General features: G+C 37.1%; 2 protein-coding genes across 2 annotated transcripts; both read left to right on the top strand.

The window, feature by feature from the left end:
- The first annotated feature begins 1,025 nt into the window (after positions 1 to 1,025).
- LOC128102244 (olfactory receptor 4P4-like) lies at positions 1,026 to 1,955 on the top strand. The gene has a single exon (XM_052725821.1). The coding sequence runs from the start codon at positions 1,026 to 1,028 to the stop codon at positions 1,953 to 1,955; it is 930 nt and encodes a 309-aa protein (XP_052581781.1).
- Positions 1,956 to 11,648: 9,693 nt separating this feature from the next.
- Positions 11,649 to 12,598, top strand: LOC128102204 (olfactory receptor 4P4-like). The gene is given in 2 exon segments (XM_052725769.1): positions 11,649 to 12,558; positions 12,561 to 12,598. Coding segments are annotated over 2 exon segments (948 nt in total).
- The last annotated feature ends 1,991 nt before the right edge of the window (positions 12,599 to 14,589 follow it).

Below are 14,589 nucleotides of genomic sequence, written 5' to 3'. Positions count from 1 at the left end.
TCTTTTCAGATCATGTTTAGGAAGCTACACTGTTGGGGTATTATGGGAGAAGCAAGGGGTGGAACTTCGCATGTGCAGGAGGAAAAGCAGGAAAGGGTGGAAATGACATTTATATTTTGATATAAAAATTTAAAAAGCAAAATTATACAAATGAATTTGTTTTCCACTAATTTTTTTCAGTTTAAATAACTTCCATGTTGCATTGCTAATTTAAGTATTTAATTTTTAATAAAATACCCACAGATATAAATGTTCTTGGATTATAAAATATTAACAGCATGGTGCTAAATCACATGTAATAATAGAGAAAAAGAGAGGAAAACTATTAATATTTTTAAAGTGTGATTTTCTACTGTGCATATGTCTCTGTGTCTTTACATGGGTATAAGGTTTTTGGCGCAGGTGTGCTTGTGAGCCACCCCATATGTGTACTTAGAACTGAACTCAGCTCCTCTACAAGAGCTATACTCTGTCTAACCACTTAACCAAGTCTACAGACCCCTGACTAATTATCCAAATCAACTTTATGGGTCAGTTACTTGAAGTGTTTCTCTCTCTCTCTCTCTCTCTCTCTCTCTCACACACACACACACACACACACACACACACACACACACCCCTATGCAAATAAATTATGTTCAGTGTCTAAATAAATTCAAAGTAAAATATATTCCATGATTCAAAATTAGAGCTATTGTTTAAGTTTACACCTTACTTGTGTTTTGTCATATACTTTTATCTTTAACAGTATTTGAGTCTTTAAGGACCCCAAACTCATCTTTTACAAGGACTTAGTTGTATGTTGAAAACTTTTAGTAACTAATCCTCATTTTAAACCACTCTTTAATTGTTTGATTAACTGAATTCAACTTTATTCATGTCAAACCTAACATAAAATCTGTGAAGTAGTCCCTCAAACACAGGTTCATATCAGTGTTAATCATCAATGATCTCTATATTGCTGGCATTCATCAATCCAATCTGTCTTTTCAGGGCCCTGCCATGTATTTCTATTGCACTGAACCATGGGAAATGCTACTGTATTTATTCTCTTGGGGCTTTCTGAAAACCAAAACATTGAAGTCCTCTGCTTTGTATTATTTCTAGTTTGCTACATTGCTATTTGGATGGGCAATGTGCTCATAATTATTTCTATCACTTTCACTCAACTCATGGAACAACCTATGTACTTCTTCCTCAATTACTTATCACTTTCTGATCTTTGCTACACAACCACAGTGACACCCAAACTCCTGACTGATTTACTGGCAGAGAGGAAGATTATTTCCTATAATAATTGCATGACACAGCTATTTGTTCTTCATTTCCTTGGAGCCATAGAGATCTTCATTCTCACGGCAATGGCCTATGACCGCTACGTGGCCATCTGCAGGCCTCTGCACTACACTCTCATTATGAGCAGACAGAGATGCAATGAAATCCTTGCAGTTTGTTGCACTGGAGGATTTCTGCACTCATCCAGTCAGTCCCTTCTCATTTCCTTTTTGTCCTTTTGTGACCACAATGAGATAGATCACTATTTCTGTGATGTGCACCCTTTATTAAAATTGGCTTGCACTGATACACATAGAATTGGTCTCTTTGTCATCGTTGATTCTGGCCTAATTGCTTTGGTAACATTTGTAATTTTGATGATCTCTTATTTGCTGATATTACACACCATTAGAGTTTACCCTGCAGAGAGCCGTTCCAAAGCTCTTTCCACATGTAGTTCCCATATAACCATTATGGTCCTGTTTTTTGTGCCTGTTCTCTTTGTTTACATGAGACCAAATATAACATTCCCAGAAGACAAAGTGTTTGCTCTTTTCTACACTATCATTGCTCCCATGTTCAACCCTCTGGTCTACACATTGAGAAACACTGAGATGAAGAATGCCATAAAGAGAGTATGGTATCATCAAATACCTTTGTTAAAGAAGCACATTCCATGACAGACTTAAAAAATGTGTATATGTGAATATCAAGCCATTCTACAACTGTCTTTTTGCTGACTTTGCTTATGATATTTTAATAACAGTTCATAATTGCTTGTTGTGTTCTTTATTCTCTCTTCTTTTTGCTTTCAGTGTGACTTTCAGTGAATTGAGGTTCATATTTGTGTAAAGCAAATGTTGATTTTGTAAATTTTGATTCCTCCATGTCCAGTCATTTTCCTGTGGTTTTATTTACTTATCAACTATCACATTCTAAACAACTTAATAAAGATAGTTTCTTTAGTTCTGTATGCTTGTGGTGATATTTTAATTATACTGAAATGTGATTTTATTTGTATATTATTAAATCAAGTTTGCCTGGAGATCAGAGGTCATTAGTGAGCCAGAAATAGAAGTCAGGTGGTGGTAGCCCACGCCCTTAATCCGATCACATGGCAGGCAGAATCTCTGTGTGGTCAAGGACATAGCCAAGCATGGTGACCTTCAAGTCTTTAATCTCAGTACTAACCATAGAGACCAGGAAGTCTGTATAGACATGCAGTGACAAGGAAGTCAGGTGGCTGGGCTTAGAGCCAATGAGAAGGCAGAACAGCAAAGCAATAAAACTCAAGACACACAGGAAGAAGGTCTCTCTCTCTCAGGGGGAGGATGACAGTGAGTGGTAAGCTAAAGGGAGTTGTGGCTCTTGCTCTGATCTCTTAGGCTTTAATTCTTTATTTGGCTCTGTGTTTATCATTTAATAAGACCGTTTAGAAATTCATCTACATGTACTGATCATCTTTGTCACTCTTATGTATTCATAATCACAGTCCTGAACACTAATCACTATGATCACTACTTAATTTGTTTTTTAATAGAGACACAGGGCCCCAGAATATCCAGGAAACTTTTAATTCAATAACAGAAATATTTTATTTCCTTTTGAAAGCATACATTTTATAAATAAAGACACTGAACTAGAAATTACATGCCAGGAATCAAAGATTCTGTAAATCCGTTTTCATGTGATAATGATGTAACAGCTTTTCATTTCTATAACTACATAAACTAATAAAGAAACAACATAATATATTGGTAAATATGTCACTAATTATACAACTTTAGTCTTCCAGAGTATCATCTCTAATTTTGTATATTGACTTTCACTAAGCTATTATAGCTTCATGTTGAAACAAATCAAACTCACGGTTCATGTGGTTTTCTGGGGACAAACTTGAAAACTATTGTGGAATGGCTGACCTAAATAAAAGCAGTAAGGCATTTTTCTTTCTTTTTCTTTTCCCTATCATTTCTGAAAGTTCAAGATCAAGACACCAATTGGTATGATTTCTCTAGAACTAGTCTCCTTGGCTTACAGAGGGCTACTGTAGCTAGAGTTTTCCTGCCTGGCCCACAGTCAGGACAAATCTGTCATCTGCCAGTCCCACAGCCGCTCAGACCCAACCAAGTAAACACAGAGACTTATATTGCTTACAGACTGTATGGCCGTGGCAGGTTTCTTGCTAACTGTTCTTATAGCTTAAATTAATCCATGTCTATAAATCTCTACCTTGCCACGTGGCTCGTGGCTTACAGGCATCTTCACATGCTGCTTGTCATGGCGGTGGCTGGCAGTGTCTCTTCCATTCACCCTTCCACTTCACTGAGTTCTCCTCTCTCCTTGTCCTGCTTATACTTCCTGCCTGGCCACTGGCCAATCAGTGTTTTATTTATACAGAATGATATCCACAGCAGGCTACCTTCTTACTATGTGTCGACATGATCTTTTTTCTGCAAACATTCCCAGGGTTTTGTAGAGTATACGATAGTATACTCTATCGTATCATATTGGGCTTAACCTACATAGTCTCATTTTGAATTAATTATCTCTTTGTAGGTCCAATCTTTAAATAGATATTCTTAGATAGTGGATGGTAAAGATTCACTATGTGAGTTTTGAGTAAACACAGTTTAGTCTACAGTAGTATACATAGTAGTATGTGTGGATGATTGGTATATGTGTCCACTTTTCATGTGACCTTCACTGTGAGATGAAATAATCAAACTCAGTATTACATGGGATAACATGATAATGAATAGGTATTCCTCAAATCCATGCATTGTACTGCTAATATAAGTATTGTTGGAAGGAAAACCAACAATTTTCAGAATGACTGTTTCTCTTAGAACAAATTCTGCCCCTTCTATTCTGGATGATTTCTGGAATACTCAGCCTGCAACAACAGGTGTCAGTATTATCACTAAAGACTACAACATGTTGGACATGCTACGTTGATGCACTACAATCCTTTACAAGAATATTCTGCTAAAAGACTTGATATAATATTATTTGTGTACTTTAGAGTTCTTTTAAATTTGTAAAGTTATTAATTAATGAGAACTTTTGAAACAATGTTTTGTGAAAGATATGAATAGATAGACATTTAAGACTACAATTACAATTAGTCAATAGTGTTCAGAGTTATCTATAAAAACACAAAAGTGATGGAAAGTATTTAAAAATCTTTAAAATGAAATACTAATTGAAATTACAGAATAATATTTATATATGTGTCAAAAATTTTAAATAAAATTACTAATGTTTATTAAATGAGTCAATATTAAATAAGTCAAAGAAATATATAGAAATTTCTGCATTTTAAAGTATCAAAATTCTTAGGAATTGAGAATGACAGAAAAATGCTTATGCCAGTTATTAGTCATATAAAAAAATGACCAGAAACAAACTCAAGCATCAGAAAATAAAATTTCAGATGAAGATAGTTAATAATACAAAAGCTGTACATTTTTTGCAAGACATTACAGGAAACTTGGTAGACTGCAAAATGTTTATTGTATAGAAGATAGTTCCTTTCCAACTGATTTATAGATTCCATTCCAATTACAATGAAATTCCCTGGGTTTATTATGTAACAAAAGAGAAATATCAAAAGATGTTTAAGGCAGTTTTCTCCTGAAGAAATTAGACAGGAGGAATTGACTGTGAAGACTTTCAATAATTTGACTACTGGTTCAGGTAAAATAATGGAATAGCAGTAACACTCAGTGAACCTTCCTTGAATGTTTACAGAGAAGGGAAATGTCCTTATAGCATTAGACTACACACAAGTTACTACACCAGAAATACCAGGAAAAACAGAGGATAGCATCAGAAGAACAGGACACTGGAGGAAAAGAGTAGCAGCTCACAGGTCTAGGTGATGTCACCTAGCAACGAAGTGTGACAACTCAGGTTCAGGGAGCCACAGAAAGCAATGATGGCTTGTGGGCTTCACAGACACCAGGTTTGTTTCCCAATGGTAACACACATAGTGTCTCAAACTACATAAAGGAGTCAGGCTCTGAAAGAATAAATATTTGGATATCTGGACTATGGTTAATACAGTTGACCATTTGGATGGGATATTGTTAAACTTCTGAGCTAATGTGAATCTACCTCCTGTGAATGGGAAAATGGCTGAGAGATGACATTTTGGGGGCATTTGTAGAACACTGGTGTTTGGGTATACTATCTATAGTATGTATAATAGGTAAAATTGTTTTACATTGGCACAGGGATTGAGAAATAATATAATGGAGAATAAACACATCTCCATGTTTCTTCCTTTCTTTCTTTCTTTCTTTCTTTCTTTCTTTCTTTCTTTCTTTCTTTCTTTCTTTTTTTTGGTTTTTCAGGACAGGGTTTCTCTGTGTAGCTTTGTGCCTTCCCTGGAACTCACTTTGTAGCCCAGGCTGGCCTTGAAACTCACAGAAATCCACCTGCCTCTGCTTCCCAAGTGCTGGGATTAAAGGCATGCACCACTACTGCCTGGCCCCATGTTTCTTCAATAACAGAAAGTAATGATAATTCTCATATACAGATTGTAAATGTCAACTTCTATAGGATAAGGTGTAAAGATTAAGTATTGAACATAATGGTAAAGTACGCATTCCCCATGACTCTTTTTATTGTTTTGTCATTTATTATTTAACTTTAAAAATATTTTGAGAGTTCCATACATGAAAACTGTATTTTCATAATTTGGAATCCTCCCTCTTCCCCCTCCAATCTTTGTCCCCATACTCCCTCCCAAGCCCATGGCCTCTTCTATAAATATTACTGTTACACCTATACATTCAAACACATTCACAAAACCCATAGAGTCCATTTAGTATTGCTCTATGTATGTGTGTTTAGGGCTGACCACTTGGCCCTATTGGACACCCTATGAGGGGGCTTGTTCATTGGAAAAGATTGGTTTTTCCTTCTTTCATCAGCCACTGATGGCTTGTGGCTCTTCATGTAGAGAAGTGATAACTTGTAAAAATTTCCTCTTCTACATGATATGTGACTGGTGGTGAGTATCATTATTCAGCTCTCATTTAGGCATCATATTGTTACGATTTCTTGGATATAGCTTCTCCATCATATCAAGAAGACATTGCCAGCAGGTTTGCACTTGTATCCCCCAGAGACATCAACTTGAGCATACACCCATGTGCAGCCATTTAAGAATATCAGAGGATTTTTCTCTACCCCCATGATATCTTCCTCCCTCATGATATCTCTCTCATTGTTTTCCCACTCCACCCCTGTTCAAACTTGACCATCCCATTCCCTTATGTGGCCCTCTGTAGCTAGAGTTTTCCTGCCTGGCCCACAGTCAGGACAAATCTGTCACCCACCAGTCCCACAGCTGCTCAGACCCAACCAAGTAAACACAGAGACTTATATTGCTTACAAACTATATGGCCGTGGCAGGCTTCTTGCTAACTGTTCTTATACCTTAAATTAATCCATGTCTATAAATCTCTACCTTGCCACGTGGCTCGTGGCTTACAGGCATCTTCACATGCTGCTTGTCATGGCGGTGGCTGGCAGTGTCTCCCTCTGCCTTCCTGTTCTCTCAATTCTCTTCTCTGTTAGTCCTGCTTATACTTCCTGCCTGGCCACTGGCCAATCAGTGTTTTATTTATTGACCAATCAGAGCAATTTGACATACAGTCCATCCCACAGAAGTCCTCGGTATGGCAAGACAATTGTGTAGCTTGATTTGCTTGTGGGGGACCCCTGGCGGTAGAATCAGAATCCATCTCTGGTGCATGAGTGGGGCTTTTTGGAGCCCAATACCTATGTAGCCTTGTGGCAGGGGGAAGAGCTTGGACTTGTCTCTACTAGATGTGCCTCCTCATGGGAGGCCTTGCCTTCTTGTGGGGAGGAGGAAGGGTGAGTTGGGGGGGAAGGCTAGGGAGGTGGGAAGAGGGACAAGGGGGATCTTTGATTGGTGTGTAAAATGAATAAAAAAAATTTAATGAAAAAAACTGGAAAAAAAGAATATCAGAGGAGATACTACAGTTTCTGAGTGCAACAGAGAAAAAAGGTTAATGTCAGCAAAGGAAAAGGAAGGAATTTCAAGTTACTCTCCACACACACACACACACACACACACACACACACACACACACACAGCAGCTAAGCAGAGAAGAAATTATATAGAAAGAGAGGAAAGTGTACTCCAGGCCCAACAATGTACCATTCTACCCCAGAGACTCAGGCTGAAACACATATTCAGACCCCAGGCTAACCCCTACAATTCTGTGTTAAGGCTTTCCCCAGGGACGTGCTAGCCCCTTAAGCTAAGGCTCCAGAGGATCTTAACCAAAGAGGCCTTAACCATAAAGCCTCAGTCTTCAGGCCTATAGCTCTCCTGTGTGAAAAACCCATCTTTAATACTGAGCAGATCCCCCTATTATCCCATGTTCCTAGCTAGCCCCTGTGACAGGGCACAGATTCCTGAAGTTTAGGATTCAAGTTCTCCCCTTTGAAACCTAATTTTTGGGCTTGTTTGCACGAGATCTAGATCTTGATGCACTTCCAGGAGTAAAGTCCAAGGCCCTGGTTGTTAAGCATGCTAAAATGTGTTGCCATGGCAACTTTGATAGAGGCATGAGGTCATCGAGATTTGAAGTTAGTACAAGAGAAAAATGTTCCTGCCCTTGGAACAATGGTTTTTTGTTTGTTTTGTTTTTGTGCAAACCAAACTCACAGACATTGTTTTTATTTCCCTGCATCACAACTTTTTAGTTCGTGTCATTTGGCAGTCATCAGGCTTTATTATCTCTTCAGAATTTGTGTCTACAGAGTTTGACGCTTACTAGGATTGAGTACAGATCTGCCCTAAAATTATACGCAGATACTTCAGAGTGTAATTCATTACTAACCTAGAACTACTTTTGAAGACCTGAGAGGAATTAAATCATTTAAAGTAGCACATTACCCTAATGTTCTTTTGGGATATGCCTCATGCCTTAGAAAAAGTAAGAGGATGCCTTGAGATCTAGTCTCCCAGGTAATGTACTTTATACATCTTGGAATTTGACCAGAGAATTTTAACTATATTTAACCCCTCTAAAATCACAAAGAACATACATCTTGAGGACAGAAACAGGAAAATTCTTCCCCAAAATTCCAAAGATATGTTTTTTTCAGGAGAGGATATTTTCTTTCAAAGAGGAACAGAAAGTCCTAGAGCCAGAACACATATGTGCTGATGGATTACCTAGTAAGTAACATTATAATCTTGCAGATGTAAGTAATAGCTAAAGCAAAAATAAGTAACTGAATGACCTACACATGTACAGTATAAATCATGTAAGTGTGTGTGTTATAAATTCATCTTCCTCTTACTTTCACATTTTTGAAAACATTTTATCTAATAATCTTCAAATAAAGGCTTTGATAAAAGGTACTGATAGATTAATGAACAGTTAGTTTATACAGAAGAAAAAAGGGATAAGAAAAAATGAATAAAAAGTAATGAAATCTGTCAGAACAGGAATTCATTTTTTTTTCTTTTTTGCCTTCCTTGTGCTATAAATACATAGAGAGTGGTGAAAGTAAATTGTAAAATATCATGATTTGGAATTTCACAAAGTCAGACAGTTGTGAAAATCAATAAAGAACAAGGCTGATCGATAGAATAGCATGGTAAAGCCTGGTGATGGTGGTGCATGCCTTTAATCCCAGCACTTGGGCGGCAGAGGCAGGCCAGGCAAATCTCTGAATTTAAGGCCAGCTTGATCTACAAAGTGAATTCCAGGGTAGCCAGGATTACACAGAGAAACCCTGTTTCAAAAGAAAGGAAATAAAGTAATAACAGAGTGAAAAGAGAGTAAAAACTAAAATATAATAAGATTAATAGAGACTCAGAATTGTCTACAGGAGAATGATCCAAAGCTTTGGAGTAAATGTTTACCTTGACTACAAAATTATTTTTATTAATGATTTGAGAATTTCATGCTATGTTTCTTGGACTTATTTTCTCCCTCAACTCCTCCACTTCCCACCTTTTTAATACTCCCATCTGGTTCCACCCAACTTTGAGATGACTACTTAATTTTTTTATTTTTTTTTTCTTTCCCCATCAAGTTCAATCTGTGTTGCTCAATTAGTCTTGAGATTGAAGCCTGCTCTAGAGTACGGTCAGACTACAAGGGGTAACATCATTAAGACATCTGACTCTCCCTCTCCTAGAAGCCATCAATTGCTAATCTCACTCCTCAGCTAGAGGTTGGGTTTTACACCCACTGTCCACTCTCCGTGCTGGGATTTTGTCCAGTTGGAACTTGTGCAAGTCTTGTGCATGCTGTCATAGTCACTGTGAATTCATATGTGCCTCTGTCTTGTTATGTCTGGAAAACACTCTCTTTTTTTTGACATTACCTATCATCTCTGGCTCTTGCAATTTTTCTGTTCCACATTGGCCAAGATCCCTGAGCATTACGGTGAAGTATGAATATCTCCTTTAAGGCTAACTACTCTGCCGTCTTTTGTTATCTCAACAATAATCAGTTGTAGGTCTCTGTATTAATTCCCATTTACTGTAAGGAAAAGCTTCTCTCATGAGGGTTGTGAGATGCTATGATATAAACACAAGATAAATGACTTTGAGTTTATGAGTTGTGATAAACAATTAAAAATAATAAATAAAATAAACAATATAAACATTACGAGTTTAAATATGTAAAATAGGTTTTGAGTATTCAGATAGCAAGAAAAATGTTAAAGAATATTCTATAAATAATCTTCATTATGTGTGTACCTACATTGTCAATAATAATTGTTTTTGTTCTTGAAAAGTAGAAAGAAGTCTCAGGCTCTTGTAATATGAATGATACATTGTGTGTAAATTACTTGAGATTGTATTCTGATAAAAAGGTAAAAACTAACCACATATCAGTAATTTATCATTTCTCTTGTTGGCATGTTTGGACATGTTTTATCTAAATAATGATATCATTCATTTTCATAAGAACTTTTCAATGTACCATTGGTTAGTGTTTTTTAATGTATGTGTGAAACCAGTATATATTTGTATCTGAATAGAAAAAAATAACTGCTAGTTCTTGTTACCAACTGAATACTAGTTAATGTAAACTCTGTGGTCATGGATAATGGAAATGCTCATACTATAGAAGAGTGGGTGAGCATGAAAGAGATTAATGATCTTCTTGTTGGTGAACAATATAGGCAGATCTTGCATCTGAATATCAAATGTGCACTGAGATACATTGACCACAATAGCAAACTATGAAAGGCAGCAAGATTGTAAAATACTGTAATTGCTTCTCTGAAAAACTGCCTTGCAGAATCACAGAAGAATGAACACTAACTTTACATGTTAATGACAGTATTGGTAGAATTATGGGAGATTAGAGGATATACAGACTGGCAGTATTACATAGGGGAGGGAAGCTTCCTGAGGGTGGAAGAGCAAATGACTTTTGATGTTGGGTGCAATGAAAAGAACTAGGGTATTAGAGTTTAAACAAAATGGACACAGAGGCTAGAGACCTCCTATATGATGTCTAGCATAACAAAATCCAGGGTGATATTTATTTTTATGAAGTCATTTGTATAAATTCAGAACTTTCTAAATTCTAAACATTCATTTATTTAAACATTATTAAACTTTTGGTTCTTGTTTGAGTTAGTTATGCCTTTGGACACTGGTATTCCTGCCTCTTGTGACAACATTCATTTATCACATAAATAGTTTAATGATTAATATTTTTGAGCTATTAAATTAAAAATAGTAGAACTACTTAAACTTCACATCAGAGGATGTTCTCTGTCTTGCTTCCTATAGTACTCACAAGTACATGATACTTTTGAGCCCATGGTCAGGGACTGGATTTTACATCTATAATACTGTTCATGAAAACAATTTAATAAACAAAATAAATGTTTTACTATCATGAGTAAAAACATCACAACAAAATATTAATCCTAAAACAACAGTCTATGCTTATTTTAATTGCTTCCTTCACTTTGTGTCACAATTCTAAGCTACCAAATGGGCAAATTACACTGTGATAAGGATCTCACTCTCATAAACTCATTTTTGTCTATCTTATATAGTGTAACAGCACACTTTTGTTTATACTTCCCACTAGTTTGACTTTCAGTTTTATACACTTTTACTAAAATAATTAATATGTTTGAAATGATGATGGTTTTCAAATGAAAAAATTGTATAGAATATGAGAATTAGAAATACACACATATGCAGAAGGAAACAAGATAGATGTTTTCATAAATGAATATAACTTTTATATTATTTGCTATGATTCATACCACAATTAATAAACATTTTAATCCTCTGTCCTTTTCTTTCAGATCACTCCATTGAATCTTAGTTTCTTTGGAATATGGAAAACACCAATAACATCACTGAATTTATACTGTTAGGACTTTCCCAGAACAAGAAAATTAAAATTCTTTGTTTTCTGCTGTTCTTGTTTTGCTACATAGCTATTTTGGGGGGAAACATATTCATAATGATTTCTATCACACTCAGCCGGCTAAATGAACAACCAATGTATTTCTTCCTTAATTACCTTGCTTTGTCAGACCTGTGCTATACCTCCACAGTGACTCCCAAGCTTCTCACTGGTCTTCTCATAGAACGGAACATGATTTCTTATACCAGCTGCATGGCTCAACTTTTTACCATGCACTTCTTTGGAGGAATTGAGATCCTCATCCTCACAGTGATGGCCTATGATCGCTATGTGGCCATCTGCAAGCCCCTGCACTACACCGTCATCATGAGCAGGGCGAGATGCCATGCCATGGTCGCGGCTTGTTGTGCTGGTGCTTTTATACATTCTTTCTTCCAGAGCCTCCTGGCTATCAGCCTTCCTTTCTGTGGCCCCAATGAGATGGATCACTATTTCTGTGATATTTATCCTTTGCTGTCACTTGCCTGCATCAGGACGTACAGAGTCGGACTTGTGGTGGTTGCCAATTCAGGCATGATGGGACTGGTGACCTTTGTAGTCCTGATATGGTCTTACTCTTTCATATTATACACCCTCAGGGCTTACCCAGCAGAGAGCCGCAGCAAAGCTCTTTCTACATGCAGTTCCCATGTCACTGTCGTCATTTTGTTCTTTGTGCCTGTGCTTTTCATATACATTAGACCAGCTGTCTCTTATCCAGAAGATAAAGTGTTTGCTCTTTTCTACACCATCATAGCTCCCATGTTCAACCCTCTGATCTACACGCTGAGAAACATGGAGATGAAGAATGCCCTCAGGAAAGTTTGGTGTCAGAAACTACTTTGTATTGGAAAGATAATCATGACATTCACTGCTAAATCAGAGCATGAGAAAGCTAAAACATGATGTTTGTCTTTCTAAATCTTGAAGCATTTGAAGGTATGAGATTCCATGTTTGATCAATAATAGTAAAAAATGGTAACTTTCATCTGCTAATTATAAAGATCGCTTACAAGATAATGATTAAAAATTACTATCAAATTTAATAATAATATACATTCCTGTGACTGTTATTAATGTTTTAAAGTATCAGATTCAACACTTCATGTCATAGTCCTAATTTCTGTGTCATATTTTCTGAGTCTTCATGTATATATCATATTGTATATATACCATGTTGTGTGTATATATATATATATATATACACACACACACACACACACACACACATACACAAACACGTGTGTGTGTGTGTGTGTGTGTGTGTGTGTGTGTGTGTTTATAATGTAACAGAGGTAGACATCATGAGAAGAACAGTACATCAGGGCTTTTTGTTATTTATACCCCCTAGATATTGAATTGAATATCTACCACGTCACACACTCTAGAATACACAGAAAGAAGCACTGCACTGAAGGAGGTTAGATGTTGGTTTGACAAATTCAGATCCCTGCTTCAGCCTTTCCCTGAACCGCAAGGAACCAGGCATGGAATTGGCTTGGCCTAGCTTCCTTGAGAGGCATGTGTCATATGTTTTTTAGGTTAGAGTCCATGGCTCATGGGGCAAAGTGTAACTTTCAGTCCCTAAGAGACCAATGCACTCTTTTAGGCAATGAAGCATTGAGGCCACTTTGTGTTTCTCTGAATGAATGCTCTGTTAGTAGTCAAGGAAGCATGAGGGCTTGACAGGACAACGGGATTTAGACATTAATCTTGTGTACCCTCTATAGCTTGCAAACTTTACAGTATCCTGGCAACTACAACTGTATTGATCCTGTTAATTGCCATTATATTCTGTTGCTGATAAAGTTATAAAAAGTCTGATTAGTTTCAATAAAATTGAAATAATCCTGCTGTGGCCCTTCCAGTCCATGCCTGGTTTCATTACTCATAACCATATCAGGTGACCTTGACCTGCTAAGTAAACATAGGCACTTACCCCAAACTAGGCAGCAGAGAGATGCTCTGTATGGGAGGGCAAGGAGGTGTGGACCTGACCTTCTCTGGTCCCCCAACTCCATGAATGAAAAAACAAAACCCATCATTTTGCAAGTACCAAGACCCAACTCTCCAGGTTAAGGTCTCCAGAATGAGCCACTTATTGCCTGCCATATACCATGTTAGGTCCTGTTCACCCAAGTTAAACCTTACCCAATAGAAATGAACTGTAAACTGGCCACAGTCCCACGGCAGACTCATAGACCCCAATTTCAGCTGAAATCCAAGTCTATAATCCCCAGACTGGCCTTGCAGGTCATGGTCCTCTATAGGAGCAGGTTCCCAAAGCAAAGGTTCTAGACCACATATTCTACTCAGCTGGCCCACATCTTTAAGCCTTTATTTGCATGGGTGCCTTCAAGAATCGAGTCTGAAAATGCAAAAATTCCTGTTTCCTTCATCCCATCCTACATCACATGTACCTTCTGATCTGGAGTTTGGGGCCTTCCCCATCAGACATGAGATCAGTATACACTTCCACTAGTGTGACCACATTCTGGGAATGAGTTACCAAGGCCAGATCTTGAAACCCATTAAAATGTATTGCTACTTAAAGGGCTTATATCGAGATATGGGGACCACTTCCCTTTGAAGTTGCACATTGTTTATGAATTAGGAATACATATGTATGTAAATGTATGTGTATGTATGTAACCTCAATTAATGAAAGATAAAGGCACTGAATTTAAAAGCAATCAAGAACGAGTATATGAGAAGGTTTGAAAGAAGGGGGAAAAAGGGAGAAATGATGTAATTATATTATAATCTCAAAAAATAAAATTATATTAAAAAAAGTCAATCTACTATTCAAGTACCCTTCCTAGTGGCAAACCAACTTTCTTTGCTGAGGGCGGTGGCGGTATACAGCAGG

This window comes from Peromyscus californicus, unplaced genomic scaffold (genome assembly GCF_007827085.1).
Source record: "Peromyscus californicus insignis strain IS unplaced genomic scaffold, ASM782708v3 Scaffold_7__1_contigs__length_154581171, whole genome shotgun sequence".
Lineage (NCBI taxonomy): Eukaryota > Metazoa > Chordata > Mammalia > Rodentia > Cricetidae > Peromyscus > Peromyscus californicus.
This window is presented reverse-complemented; position numbering and strand designations above follow the sequence as displayed.